We start from the raw sequence: 16,381 nt of genomic DNA on the forward strand, positions 1-16,381 counted from the left end.
GGAAATGAAATCAGTGGGGAACCTCCCTACAATGACATGATATTAAGTATCTCCAGCCCTCGGGCGAATTGACAAAAGTCCTCTCGGGCGAATTGACAAAAGTGTTCAAATGACTTACTTTCGCTGCTGTGCCGACGAACGCCTTGTACAAATCACAGCCACAATCACCACCACAATGATAGTGATGACCCCGACTGTCACAACAATAACGACGAGAAGATTGCTGTTCTTCTGAGGGGTTACACTTCCATGCGGAGGGTGCATCTGTCCAATGGGGGGCTCTGAAATATTAGAAATATGTTGGTGGGTTGCCTTGATTAAGTGAATTGTTAACATGAATTGCAGAGGTTTATTTGAGCACTGAAGCAACCAAGAAAATTATTTCAGGATTAGTTCTATTCAGGGGTCTCCAACCTTGGCAACTTTAAGCCTGGTGGACTTCAATTCCTAGAATTCCCCAGCCAGCTTTCCCCAGCAAATTGGCTTTAATTTCAGAATAATTGATTATACGGTCTGGGTTATCAAACCTCTGCCCCCAAATCTGACAAAAATGCAGCCTCTTTATGAAAATCCAGCTCTGATACTCAACTTGATGTTGATTTCAGATCAAAACAGATTTGACAATTCAGAGCAATTGAGAAAATTGAAGAGGTCTCATCCATGCTTTGAATGAAACTGTTGATTGGATGTGACTGCGTGTTCTGACGGCTGTTTAAACCGATAAACAAATCAAATGTATCATTTGAATGTGATTAGCATGAACAGCCATTTATGTCCCAGCCATAAAATAGGGTCATTTGGTTCTGTGAAGTTTAATGTACCAGATCTCCGAATATGGAGGATCTAGGATTGGTTCATATTATCATGCATTCATGCATTACTTCTATAAATTACGCTGCCATCATAAACAATTGCAAGAACTGGCTACAGAGGCCTTTAATATGTTGGTAATTATGGCAGGACTGCCTTATCTTGGTGGTAGTGGTAGTAGTTATGGTACCACCCAGGTATATTCCTGGGAGGGTAAAGAACAACAGAAATGAATGTCAGGAGTATATACTTTAGGAATGTTACCCATGAAGGTCATGCCAGTTGCCCAGTTAAAGCAAATAGCAACTTATACTGGGCAACAGCGATATAGGAAGATACAGGAAATGGATGATCACTTTAGTGACAATGGCAAGGGCATAATCTCATGATATGTATGAAATGACAATACAAAACCATTCATTCTTTTATTTTTTATAAAAATCACACAAATGAGCAATAAGCATTTGTGAAGGGCTGGGAAGTGGCTCACCAGGCTAATGCAGCCTGTTATTAACACACAGCTGCCTGCAATTACAATTACTGCAGGCTCGAGTCCCACCAGGCCCAAGGTTGACTCAGCCTTCCATCCTTTATAAGGTAGGTAAAATGAGGAGCCAGATTGTTGGGGGGGCAATAAGTTGACTTTGTATATAAATATACAAATAGGATGCGACTACTGCCTTACACAATGTAAGCCGCCCTGAGTCTTCGGAGAAGGGCAGGATATAAATTCAAAAAAAAAAAAAAAAAAGCATCCTACTAAGGATTGAGAATTGAGGATTGTTTGGAGTACTAATGGCATTTATGGTAGGTATAATAGATTAAAGACATAGTTACTGATGTTGTTATGCAGAAAGAAAGAAAGAAAGAAAGAAAGGAAAGAAGGAAGGAAGGAAGGAAGGAAGGAAGGAAGGAAGGAAGGAAGGAAGGAAGGAAGGAGAGGGAGGGAGGGAGGGAGGGAGAAAGGAGGGAGGGAGGGGGAGAGAGAGAGAGAGAAAGAGAGAGAAGAATATCTGAAGTTGTAAAGGCAGAATTACTGCTTATGGCTAGAGACTGGAATGTCGAAGTTGGAAATAGTAAGGGAAAAAAATGTATCTGTACTGTAAGTCATAGCAAACAGATATGAAGAAATGAGTTATATTCTGCCAAAGTAGTATGCCGAAACATGCCAAATGGACTGAGAGTAAATGATTCCAAGAAGAATAAACAAACGGGGAAGGAACATACTGAAATTTGGTACAAGTGACATGTATTAATATCTTATAGTTTGAAGATATTTCATCATCATAAGCAATAGGAGATGAAGTTAGCTCAGCTCTCCAGTAATTTCCAAGTCATGAAGCTAAGGAAATAGAATATCTACAGAAATATAGCAAACAACAGAAGAAGAATCTGTTAAGGTTCTAACAAAATTAGGTCTACAAATGTGGAAAACAATGCAGTGACCAACAGAGCAGAAGAGATCAATCTATATAGCTGTCAGGCCTGGAAGCCATCTTTTATAGTTGGGCCTTCAGGCCTGCCACATTTTTTGTACTGTGGGAAAATGGGAGGGGGGATTGTATAGAGCATGGGTGATATATAGTCAAAATAACATTCTTCTCTCAGAGAGTCAAGGCCGTGGTGCCCTGCAGCTGCCATGAGGGGACTGGGAGGCATCTTCAGTTTTGGATGGTGCCTGATTGAATCATGTGATGGACATGTGGGTGCTGGGCAGGGAATTGAACTTCCTTTTGGCTGGGGAAAATCTGGAAGCTTTCAGATTCAGGTTTTCCCAGATGTGCCAATATGACATCTTCAATAAAATGGAACTTTGAGGAAACTCAAGCCTCGGAGTTTTCTTTTGTTGGGGGTGTTACTTGGAGCCTTGACAATAGCATTAATAAAGAAAGGAGACTTAACAGAGTTTGCAAAGCAGCACACAATGTCCTTAATTTCACATGCTAACATGTTAGAATGCTACTACATATGAAAAGGGCAATACCAGATGCTTAATATGGTTTTAGAAAAACCTGGAAAAACAAGAGACACTATAGGTGTTGCATGCTGCATAATTGAGAAAGCCAACAATCTCCAAAATCAAGTCAACTGGTGACTGATTACGTAAAAAAAAAAAAGCCTTTGATTGCATAGACCATGCAAAGCTGTGGAAGGTTCTTAGGAAAATTTAAATCCCAAAACATCTCATTGTCCTCATGCAAAGTCTACATTGAAAATAAGACATAGCAAGACAAAATGGCTCCAGGGCAACATATCATCCTGGTCAGCAGTGGGTTTCCAATATTCTTACCACCAGTTTGCCCCATGTGTGCATGCTCATTTCATGCGCACCTTCTGTGCATGCTCCTGGCCTCGAAAATGTGCCTAAATAGAACAGCATAAAGCCAGGGCCCACAATCTCCACTACCGGTACAAACCACCTCTGAATGCCACCTCTGATCCTGGTCCAGTGTGAGTTGAAAGATGTTTTTCAACTACCCAATCTAGGGTTGAGAGGGAAAGGCTGGTTCAAAGACACGTAACCAACATGAGCTTAGGAGAGGACGACACCCAAGTCTCCATACTCTTGCTGAATGTATTAGAGACCAAATGTGGCTGAAATCTGCTCTTTACAGACTTTTTAAAAGCATTGTACAGTACTTAGTTCACATAAAAGTCCCAAATCTATACTTTAATATAGCATATACCCCTACTGCTTTTATTAAAGAATTATTCAGCTAAAAATGTATTTTTCTTTGAGAAAATTGGCTTATATTCTGAGCTAAGTATGGACAAAAAAGGTACACTTGAGAAGAAATGTGCATAGAAATGCACGTGGATATTACTGCTTTCCCCTCCCCCTCGCCAAATTAATATCCTGCGATTTATACAATGAGAAATTAGAAGAAAGCTAAAAATTGTTCCTCCATGCTGCTACTAAAATGGAATTCTTCTTAACTCTTAACCCTAGAGGCAACAAATAGACAATGGGATAGCAATGGACACTCACTTGCCTCAACACTAGAGGTTCCTTGTCCTACCTGCTTTTAAAAAAAAAAAGTCCTGTCATTGAAAATAAAACAAGGTAATGTGGCTGTCAATGAAGCAGTCCACTTAGTGAAAGGATGCCTCAAACCTACACCAATTGAGAAAATATACCCTCTTGCTGGCATTACCCCACCTAAGATCAGGAGAGGAATAGAATAGAATAGAATAGAATAGAATAGAATAGAATAGAATAGAATAGAATAAAATAACAGAGTTGGAACCTTGGAGGTCTTCTATTCCAACTCCCTGCTTAGGCAGGAAATCCTATATCACTTCAGACAAATGGTTATCCAACATCTTCTTTAAAACTTCCAGTGTTGGACCATTCACAACTTCTGGAGGCTGATTAATTGTTCTAACTGTCAGGAAATTTCTCCTTAGTTCTAGGTTGCTTCTCACCTTGATTAGTTTCCACCCATTGTTTCTTGTCTTGCCCTCAGGTGCTTTGGAAAATAGCTTGACTCCCTCTTCTTTGTGGCAGCCCCTGAGATATTGGAACACTGCTATCATGTCTCCCCTAGTCCTTCTTTTCATTAAACTAAACATACCCAGTTCCTGCAACTGTTCTTCGTATGTTTTAGCCTCCAGTTCCCTAATCATCTTTGTTGCTTTTCTCTGCACTCTTTCTAGAGTCTCCACATCTTTTTTACATTGTGGCGACCAAAACTGAATGCAGTATTCCAAGTGTGGCCTTACCAAGGTATTATAAAGTGGTTTTAACACTTCACGTGATCTTGAGTATATCCCTCTGTTTATGCAGCCTAGAACTGTGTTGGCTTTTTTGGCAGCTGCTGCAAACTGCTGGCTTAGTAACAGCAGATGACGAGAGAGCTAAGCAAGAGAATGATCTTCAATCTTCTCTGAACGGACATATATGCCAATCCCGCTGACTCAAATCTAGGCAAAGCTTTATTACAAGAACAAACGTTCTTGAAGGTACAAAAAAAGACAATTGATTTAAAAGATGGAGGAAGGAGATCATTGAGCAAGGAATAACATTAAAGGAGGATATGGTTGAAGGATCTGATCTCCCTTATATTACCTGGAGGACCCTGAATAGGTTTGAGAGCTGGAGTGCCTAAATGTAAAATCAGTATGCTCAAGTGATGTTACTTAATGGGTAACAACTCACTATGTGAATGTAGAGAGACACAGAGTCTGGCCCATCTGCTGGTATGTTGGCTACTACCAGAAACATGTACCAGTGACTTATTTTTGGCCAATGAAAAAGCCAATTTCATTTTGGTAGTTTAAAGTTTGATCTAAACAGAATGAGAATGAGAATAGGAATGAGAATGAGAATGAGAATGAGAGAAAGCAAGAAAGCAAGAAAGCAAGAAAGCAAGAAAACCCAGAATCACTGAGATCTTATAAATTTAATTAATTAATTAATTAATTAATTAATTAATTAATTGATTGATTAATTAATATTTCAGGATCCTCTTTATCTCAAAGGATGCCAGAAATCCTGATGGTACAATAGAGAGCATGTAAGCTACAAGGTAGTAGAAAAGTGACCATATATTCAAATGTGAGTGATTGGAGATGGGAGGGGATTATATGAGTCACCTAGTTGTGCCCAACAAGTGCCCAGTCTCTTCTATCTGAAATTAGCAACCACATCTATTCATGTATCATCAATCATTTGTTTGTGGAATTCCAGAAAAGGATTCTCAACCATACAAGTTGCCTTGTCAATATGATCTGGAACTTCCTTTCTTGCTGGAGCTCTCTAAGATTATTTGCAGAATATTTTGTTCAGAATATGCCATAAAGAATTATAGAGCAGGGTGTTACGGTCCTTTGACGGTAGCAAGTGAGCCGCATGGAATTTTTCTGCATGGTTCTTCAACGTTCTTCATATATTTGTTGATCCATACATATCTTGTGCATTGTCCAAGGATAGGCAAATCTCTTAATTTTACATATAACATAACATAACATAACATCAGAGTTGGAAGGGACCTTGGAGGCCTTCTAGTCCAACCCCCTGCCCAGGCAGGAAACCCTACACCATCTCAGTCAGATGGTTATCCAACATTTTCTTAAAAATTTCCAGTGTTGGAGCATTCACAACTTCTGAAGGCAAGTCGTTCCACTTATTAATTGTTCTAACTGTCAGGAAATTTCTCCTTAGTTCTAAGTTGCTTCTTTCTTTGACCAGTTTCCACCCATTGCTTCTTGTTCTACCCTCAGGTGCTTTGGTGAACAGCCTGACTCCCTCTTCTTTGTGGCAGCCCCTGAGATATTGGAACACAGCTATCATGTCTCCCTAGTCCTTCTTTTGTTAAACTAGACATACCCAGTTCCTGCAACCGTTCTTCATATGTTTTATCCTCCAGTCCCTAATCATCTTTGTTGCTCTTCTCTGCACTCTTTCTAGAGTCTCAACATCTTTTTACATCGTGGCGACCAAAACTGGATGCAATATTCCAAGTGTGGCCTTACCAAGGCATTATAAAGTGGTACTAACACTTCACGTGATCTTGATTCTATCCTCTGTTTATGCAGCCCAGAACTGTGTTGGCTTTTTAACAGCTGCTGCACACTGCTGGCTCATATCTAAATGGTTATCCACTAGGACTCCAAGATCCCTCTCACAGGTACTACTATTGAGCAAGGTACCACATATACGGTACTGGTGCATTTTGTTTTTTTGGCCTAAATGTAGAACCTTACTTTTTTCACTGTTGAATTTCATTTTGTTAGATAGCGCCCAATGTTCAAGTCTGTCAAGATCTTTCTGTAACTTGAGCCTATCTTCTGGAGTGTTGGCTATTCCTGCCAGCTTGGTGTCATCTGCAAATTTGGTGAGTTCCCCATCTATCCCCTCGTCCAAGTCATTGATGAAGATGTTGAAGAGTACTGGGCCTAAAACAGAGCCTTGGGGTACTCCACTGCATACTTCCCTCCATGTGGATGTAGTTCCGTTGAGGACTACACGTTGAGTGCGGTTGGTCAGCCAATTACGAATCCATCTGGTGGTGGTGCTGTCTAACCCACATTTTTCTACTTTATCTAGTAGTAGGTTATGTAGTAGGTTATCCCCTTTCAATTTCTATTTCCACAAATAGCACACAATTGTGTGTTTTTTCTTATTTCCTCATTTTTTGCAAATACTAAAATCAGATTGTCCATGCAACATACTTTTGAAATGTTTGCAATAACATCTATATGTATTTTGGAGAACATGTTTGAAATGTTTTTTACTATTTTGACTAATGTATACAAACTATTTTCTTGCTACATTTTTAGGAATGTACATTCATTATTTGACATACTTTTCTATAGTATTCTTTTTTTATTATTGTCAAATAAACGCTGAATTCCAAATAACTCGGTTTCCATTCTTGCATTGATTTGAAAATATTAAATAGGTAAATCTGCATTCAAATGCAAATGAATATAATCATTCCCACATCTAAAAAAAAATGAAATTGTTTGGATCAGAACCATTCAGGAGTGAGAATCAGCAGGTTTTGACAGGTTCTGGGCCTCGGTGGCTCAGACTGGTAAGACAGTCTTTTATTAACAGCAGCTGCTTGCAATTACTGCAGGTTCAAGCCCCACTAGGCCCAAGGTTGACTCAGCCTTCCATCCTTTATAAGGTAGATAAAATGAGGACCCAGATTGTTGGGGGCAATAAATTGACTTTGTATATAATATACAAATGGATGAACACTATTGCTTGACATAGTGTAAGACGCCCTGAGTCATCGGAGAAGGGCAGGATATAAATGCAAAAAAAAAAAAAAAAAACCACTAGCAGAAATTTTGAGTAGTTCGGAGAACCAGCAAATACCACCTCTGGCTGGCCCCAGAATGGGGTGGGAATGGAGATTTTGCAATATCCTTCCCCCAAGAGTGGGGAGGGAATGGGGATTTTACAGTATCCTTCCCCTTCCACGCCTACCAAGCCCCGCCCACCAAGCTACACAAGCCCACCAAGCCCCGCCAACAGAACCAGTAGAAAAAAAATTTGAATTTCACCACAGGAACCATTATGTACATGGCCACAGCATGGGTTCCTGAAATGTGATGAAGATGCCTCATAGGAGGTTTATGAGACTCGTTTTCTTTCTTTTCTTTTCTTTTTTAAAAAGTTGTTTTATGCTGGAGAAATATATCTGTGGCACGAAGATATAAAAGATTAGAATTTATGAGAAATATCCAACTCGCCTGATCTATAGGAAGTCAACAACATACCGCTCCACTTTCATATTTTATTCCTCTTACCTGTTTTGTTTTGTTTATTATTACTATTTTTGTAAAGAAGCTACATATAAAAACAGATACAATTTACTGCCGGCCAAGGCCACATGAATTCTGCTCCAGAAAACAAAACAAGAGAAAAGAAAGAGGCTGCGGTTTAGAACAGAAGCCTAACAAGAGGAAAAATATGGCTTGATATATCAGAGAAAAACAACAAAAACCTACCAAAATTTACCATGGGCTTGCACTACTACATGAAGATATCTCCCTATTTATCTAAAAAAAAAAAAAAAACAGCAGGCCTCAATGAACTCCCATTACAAAAGAAAGACTAGTCATTAAAAAAAAATCTTTGTAAAATATCCAGCCTCTCTACCATGTCAACGTAAGGAGAATGGTGGGGGGAGATAATAACTATCAATTAAAATTAATTACCCATAACATACGTAATGGAATTTGCTAGTACCTTCCAAACTGAACCACTTTATTGGGAAATGAACTTTCATAAACAGCCACTCCAAAAAAAAATGGATTAGTCTTGAAGGCATCACCAGACTTCATGTCTACCTTGTTGTCACAGACTAAACATGGATCTTCTCCCCATCAAAACAATATGGTAGCTTGTTTGTAGAACATAAAACATAGAATAGAACATAGAATAACAGAGTTGGAAGGGACCTTAGAAGTCTTCTAGTCCAGGGGTCTCCAACCTTGGCAACTTTAACACTTGTGGACTTCAACTCAGGGGTGAAATCTAAAAATTTTCCCTACCGGTTCTGTGGGCGTGGCTTAATTGATGGGCGTGGCTTGGTGGTCAGATGACTGGGTGGGCGTGGCCAATAACAATAAATAAAAATAATTAACAAAGTATAAAAAACAATAAGAGTACCAAAAACCAACTTTCACACTTTACACACACACAACACAACACAACACGACTCACACAGAATGTAAAAGCAGCTGCACTTCATACTTCACACAGCCACAAAAAGCTCAAAAACCAACTTTCACACTTTACACACACACAACTGACACACACACACACACACAAAATACCACATACAGCTTTCTGAGATTTTGTGTGTTTGTGTAGTTAGAGTGAAACACTACAGAAACACACCAAATCTCAGAAAGCTGCACAAATATTTTATTTTATTATTTTATTTTATTGTGGACTTCAAATCCCAGAGTTCCTCAGCCAGCAAAGCCAGCCAGTTGATCACCGAGGAAATAGATTAGCTAAGAGATTGATTCTGTCTGGCTGAAAGTGAAACTGCTTTCGGGCTGGAAAAAGAGCCATGCATTCATCAGAAATCAGGTAAGTGCCTTAGAATCTCTACTCTTACTTGTAGAAAACATGTTTTGTAAGAGTACAAGTAAGGTTCTGCTGATGAGGAACTCAGGTGAGATCGCCAGAGGAGACTTTAATTTTTTTTTTTTAACTTTAAAGTCTCTGCCATCTCAGCAGAGAGGGCAGGATCTTCAAAGGCTTTTTTTTACTTTTAAAGGCATGTTTCGGCTGAAGCAAAACCGGCTTTTAAAAGTAAAAAAAAACAAACCTCTGCATATGGTGCGGCTCAGCAGAGGCAGGGGGGGGTGGGGCCAGGGATTTTTGCTACCGGTCCTCCGAACCAGCAGCTGCCATCGCTACTGGATCGGGCGAGCCGATCCAATCCGGGAGCATTTCTCCCCTGCTTCAACTCCCAGAGTTCCTCAGCCAGCTTTGCTTTTTGAGTTGGACTTTGAGTTGAAGTCCACAAGTCTTAAAGTTGCCAAGGTTGGAGACCCCTATTCTAGTCCAACCCCCTTATTGAGCAGAAGACCCAATACCCGTAATGGCGAACCTATGGTACTATCATTCCAGGGGTGGTACGCAGACCCCTTTCTGTGGGCACATGCGCTGTTGCCAGCTGTTCTTCTGGTTTCTGGTGAACATGGTTTTTCTGGGTAACGGAGCACTGGAAAATGGCCTGATAATGGCCAAAAGCGCCCCCCAAAATGGCCCAAACCAGCCCAAAAACAGGCATGCGCGTGCCGGCCAACTGGTCTTTGGGTTTCTGGAGCTCTGGTGTGTGTGAAGACTAGTTGGCTGGTGTGCATGCACAAGCCAGAAACCCAAAGACCAACATGCACACGCATTCCGGTTTGGGCACTCAGTGCCAAAAAGGTTCACCATCACTGCCCTATATACCATTTCAGATAGTTTTCCAGTCTCTTTTTGAAAGCCTCCAGTGATGGGGCACCAACAGCTTCTGAAGGCAAGTTATTCCATTGGTTGATTGCTCTCACCGTTAGGAAATTTCTCCTTAGTTCCTGGTTGCTTCTCTCCTTGGTTATTGGTCCTATCTATTATTTCTTTTGGTGCTTTGGAAAATAGTCTGACCTCTCATCTTGGTAGAAGCCCCTTGAATATTGGAACACTGGTCTCATGTCCTTCTTTTCAGTAGACTAGACATAACCAATTTCTGCAACCACTCTTTCAGTGGTGAAATCCAATTTTTTTTACTACCGGTTCTGTGGGTATGGCTTGGAGGGCATGGCAGGGGAAGGATTCTGTAAAATCTCCATTCCCTCCTCACTCCTAGGGGAAGGATACTGCAAAATCTCCATTCCCTCTCCATTCCAGGGGAAGGATACTGCAAAATCCCCATTTCCTCCCCACTCTGGGGCCAGCCAGAGGTAGTATTTGCTGGTTCTCTGAACTACTCAAAATTTCCACTACCGGTTCTCCTAACTGCTCAAAATTTCTGCTACTGGTTCTCCAGAACCTGTCAGAACTTGCTGGATTTCACCCCTGCATTATTTGTATATTTTAGCCTCCAGCCCCCTAATCAGCTCATTATAAAATGAAAGGACCCTCCATCTGCAAATACCACTCTTTTTTTTTCTTTTATATTCAACATTCTCTCTCTTACAAACCAGATCTTACATGTACAGGTATTTCACTTCTTCCTCTTATTAGCACAAGAAAAAAATACAGAATGGGGAATAAGGTGCAAGGAAGAAATCGATGGAGAGAGAAGGGAAAAACTTGACCTGTTTGCAGTATAAGAAAGGGTTAAAATTTGTTAGGAAAATTAGTTCTTCCCACGGAACTCTTAACCTTCAAGCTATTCTTCAGGTTTTTTTCCAGCAGTTATATTTGCACCTCTTGACATTTCTTTTATTTTAAACAGCATCTTCTGTTCTAATCAACTGATGTGAAGTCAAATAGATAAGATGACAGCATCAGCCATGGCTAACTATTTGCAGGGAAAACCCTCATTTGGAACAGACAGTCAATCGTGGCTCGTGCCATTCCCAAGAAACCCAAAATGATGTGACCCAGCCTAGAAAAATGACATGGAAAGGCCGATCAGTCTGTTTCTCTCTATATGCTGAAGAAAAAGAAAAAGCAAATGTATATTTTCTTCTCTGCACTCTAGAAAGAGTGCAGAGACGAGCAACAAAGATGATTAGAGGACTGGAGACTAAAACGAATGAATAACAGTTGCAGGAAATGGGTATGTCTAGTTTAATGAAAAGAAGGACTAGGGATGAAATGACAACAGTGTTCCAATATCTCAGGGGCTGCTACAAAGGAGAGGGAGTCAAGCTATTCTCCAAAGTACCTGAGGGCAGGACAAGAAGCAATGGGTGAAAACTAATCAAGGAGAGAAGCAACTTAGAACTAAGGAGAAATTTCCTGACAGCTAGAACAATTAATCGGTGGAACAACTTGCTTCCAGAAGTTGTGAATACTCCAACACTGGAAGTTCTTAAGATGATGTTAACAACATATTTGTCTGAAATGGTGTAGGGTTTCCTGCCTAAGCAGGGGGTTGGACTAGAAGACCTCCAAGGTCCCTTCCAACTGAATTATTCTATTCTATTCTAAACCCAGTAATTCCAAGATAGCATGTGTTTCATGTGACGGACCAGCTAAGACAGAAGGAACTGTCAGGTTTACCAGGTGTTATGAAATCATGGCCTTAGAAGGATTATTTTGTCAGGGATTGGATGCTGCCTTAGGACACAACAGAACAACAGTCTGTACAGTCAAAGCTATACAGTAGTAATAGTGCTGTAGTATTTCATGGCTGTGTAGTTGGACTGATGCCACACTTTATTTTTATTTATTTATTTATTTTGTCACAACAGTATAGATAAGCATAAGCATGAAAATAACTATATAACATATAAGCATATATATAAGCATAAGTATGTAATAACTATATTAATTGGATATAATAAAAGGAAAGAGTAGGACAGGAACGGTAGGCACGTTTGTGCTCTTATGCACGCCCCTTACAGACCTCTTAGGAATGGGGTAAGGTCAATAGTAGACAGTTTTTGGTTAAGGTTTTGGGGATTTTGAGAAGAGACCACAGAGTCAGATAGTGTGTTCCAAGCATTAATAACTCTATTACAAAAGTCATATTTTCTGCAATCAAGATTGAAGCGGTTAACATTAAGTTTAAATCTATTGTGTGCTCTTGTATTGTTGTGATTCAAGCTGAAGTGGTCTTTTAACAGGAAGGACATTGCAATAGATGATTCTATGAGTTAAACACAGGTCCTGTCGAAGGCAGCGGAGTTCTAAGTTTTCTAAACCCAGGATTTCAAGTCTGGTGGCATAAGGTATTTTGTTGTATTCAGAGGAGTGGAGAACTCTTCTTGTAAAATATTTCTGGACACGTTCAATTGTATTGTTGTCTGGAATGTGGTATGAGTAGGGGAGTGTGGACTAGAAGACCTCCAAGGTCCCTTTCAATTCTGTTATTCTATTTTTCTATTCTATTCTTTTTTATCTAAGTTGTTTTCCCCCCCACAACTTTTTAAAAAGCCAGGTCTTTTAAAATCTGAGGCTGCAGAAAGGAACTGCCTTATCTTTCGCTAATGCTTTAGAAAACAGAGGGAGCTTTACAAGTTTAAGGGAAAGTAACACAGAAAGCTGGAAAAATATCAAAGCCGGGCTGAATGTGGCACCAGTCATTTCCTACTGCACTGAAATCCATTAGGTTAGGAGTTGGTGAAGCTCATCAGACATCATTATTACCATTATGTCCTTGAAGATGGAATAAGAGGAGCGATGGACTTTTATTTTCCTGCCCACTGGTGTTTATGGCATAATGGGCCTCCTATCTGCCGACTCATTTGATTGCCTGCTTTAATGCTCTGCTCACAATCTGGCACAAAATATGTTAAATTAATGTATTGTGTGTAGCATACTTGATTCCAAATTATGATTGCTATCCTTTCAGCAATAATTGATATATATCAAGCCTGGTCTGATGATCTCTCACTCTCTGTTTGTGTCAATGAAATCACTGAAAGAGACAGCACACTAAATTGTACGGTCTCTATTAATGGCTTCCGTACTTTCTTATATTGTTTTTTTGCAAAGGCAATTTAGCAGGGATAAGAGGATTAGAAGAGGTATTCTTTTAATAGTCTCCTTTTGGGGACAGAGTCCCACTTCAGCCAATTTTTGTATGAAAACTTGCATGTGAGATCAATAGCAGCTTCTAAAGCAGGGGTCTCCAACCTTGGTCGCTTTAAGACTTGTGGACTTCAACTCCAAGAATTCTCTGCGACCAAGGTTGGAGACCTCTGTTCTAAAGCATTCTTTGAAGATAGGATCCAATTGAACACATTGCAGATGTGTAAATCCAGATGTAGCTAATACATAACAATAACAAAATAACCCTGCTGGTGTTGGTTACCACCTTTAAAGCGCTCCATGGCTTAGGGCCCGGGTACTTACGGGACCGCCTGCTGTTACCTTATGCCTCCCACCGACCCGTACGCTCACACAGAGAGGGTCTTCTCAGGGTGCCGTCCGCCAAGCAATGTCGGCTGGCGGCCCCCAGGGGAAGGGCCTTCTCTGTTGGAGCACCTACCCTCTGGAACGAACTTCCCCCTGGTTTGCGTCAATTACCTGACCTTCGGACCTTTCGCCGTGAATTGAAAATGCACTTGTTTATCCAAGCGGGACTGGCTTAATTTTTAAAATTTTTGAATTTTAATAATTTTAATTGGGGTATTTTATGAATTTTATGGGTCAAATTTGACGGTTTTAAATTTTCGGCCATTTATTGAATATGTTATTTTAACTTTTGTCTTAATTTGTATATTGTACTGTTTTATTCTGGCTGTATACCGCCCTGAGTCCTTTGGGAGAAGGGCGGTATAAAAATCTAAATAATAAATAAATTAAATAAATAAATAAAGGCCCACCGAAGCCCAATATTTTGAACCAAGGCCTCCATACGTCCACCTCTCACAATACTAGACAACACAGTATCAACAGTAGAAACCTTCAAATTTCTAGGTTCTACCATATCGCAAGATCTAAAATGGACAGCTAACATCAAAAACGTCATCAAAAAAGCACAACAAAGAATGTTCTTTCTCCACCAACTCAGAAAGCTCAAACAAGGAGCTGCTGATCCAGTTCTACAGAGGAATGATTGAGTCTGTCATCTGCATGTCCATAACTGTCTGGTTTGGTTCTGCAACCCAACAAGACAAACACAGACTTCAGAGGATAATTAGAACTGCAGAAAAACAATGGCTACCAACCTGCCTTCCATTGAGGACCTATATACTGCGCGAATCAAAAAGAGGGCCATGAAAATATTTACAGACCCCTCACATCCTGGACATAAACTGTTTCAACTCCTACCCTCAAAACGACGCTATAGAGCACTGCACATCAGAACAACTAGACACAAGAACAGTTTTTTCCCGAACATCATCACTCTGCTAAACAAATAATTCCCTCAACACTGTAAAACTATTTACTAAATCTGCACTACCATTAATCTCATTGTTCCCATCACCCATCTCCTCCACTTATGACTGTATGACTGTAACTTTGTTGGTTGTATCCTTATGATTTATATTGATATTGATTGTTTCCTGATTTCTTATTTGTACCCTATGACTATCATTGTGTTGTACCTTACGATTCTTGATAAACTTATCTCTTCTTTTATGTACACTGAGAGCATATGCACCAAGACAAATTCCTTGTGTGTCCAATCACACTTGGCCAATAAAAAAAATTATATTCTATTCTATTTTTCTCCTTTGTTCTCCTGTAGCTGACATTTGGAGATGTGCTACATCTGAGCTCAGAGACCACATGTAATCTTTAGTAGACTGGACCTCTATGAAGCCATCCAATTCACGTTAATGCTACTCTAGTAATACCTATTGCCAAGTCTTTTTTTCTTTTTGCAAGTTTTCTTTTTTTTCTTTTTTTTTACAAATATATCAGTGCGTGAACAGTGTGGCGCCTGAGTGTCATGCATTCTAATACAAATAAAACTAGTAAAATTAATCATAATTATTACATTCAATCAACTTATTTCTATTAATAATACACATTTATATTAAGTTGCAGTCTATCATTATCCCATTATTCCTTGTTTTCTCGTTATTGCTTTTATTTTATTATATAAAAGTATATACACTAATATTCCCCCTTCGCCTATTTCTATCTCTTATTCTAACTTGTCGCCCTTTATTAAAAAAAAATCTTCTTTCTATCCTACCTAACTTCCAGTCACGTCACCTACCTAAAAAAAGAAAGGAAAGTGTGAGAGAAAGAAAAGCAAATCAGAACAACAACAGAAAGGAGAAATCATCTATCCATCATCTCTTGCCCGCTTCAACACTTTAATTGCTATGCTTTTTTTGACTTGCCTCCCATATTCCTCTCTTGGATCTTTATCTCTGTCTGCATCTACTTCTTGGCTGTTCAATCAAGATATAACCCTATGACCAAGTCTTCAGATTTAATATGACATCCTGGATTTAAACCATTCCATCACCATCTCATATACACAACAAAATATACATTTTTTTCTCCAATTATGAGAGAGGAACCTACCATTTATTCTATGTGAATGGTCCTTCAAATAGTACGCAAGGTTTCCAGGGTCATATGTGGTCTTGGAACATCAAGTTATAGCCTCAAGACCTTAGGTTGTATCTCGCTTTTAAGAGATACAACCTCTCTCTCTCTTTTAAACATAGAATCAGGGCTTCCCATAGTCTATCATATTTTACATGTAATATCCCAAAGGTGCTTTTCCAAAAGGCAACTGGATTTTCCTGGCTTTTTCCTTGAAAATGTTTCACTTCTCAACTGTAGAAGCTTCTTCAGTTCTAACTAAATCATGAGGAAACCATTCCTTGCCATTCAGTTAGAACTGAAGAAGCTTCTTCAGTTGAGAAGCGAAACATTTTCAAGGAAAAATCCAGAAAAATCCAGTTGCCTTTTGGAAAAGCACCTTTGGAACATCGATGACCTGGATGATTGAGAATCTCCATAGAGTGCAAG

At 39.6% G+C, this 16,381-nt stretch overlaps 1 protein-coding gene across 1 annotated transcript in view; it reads right to left on the minus strand.

The window, feature by feature from the left end:
* Positions 1-16,381, minus strand: part of DCC (DCC netrin 1 receptor) — a 926,782-nt gene that overhangs the window by 96,053 nt on the left and 814,348 nt on the right. Inside the window, exon 23 of the mRNA XM_058168106.1 lies at positions 119-281. Within this exon, the coding sequence (XP_058024089.1) occupies positions 119-281 (163 nt within the window). The remainder of the gene's footprint in view (positions 1-118; positions 282-16,381) is intronic.

Source organism: Ahaetulla prasina, chromosome 2 (assembly GCF_028640845.1).
Source record: "Ahaetulla prasina isolate Xishuangbanna chromosome 2, ASM2864084v1, whole genome shotgun sequence".
In the NCBI taxonomy this organism is placed as follows: Eukaryota; Metazoa; Chordata; class Lepidosauria; order Squamata; family Colubridae; genus Ahaetulla; species Ahaetulla prasina.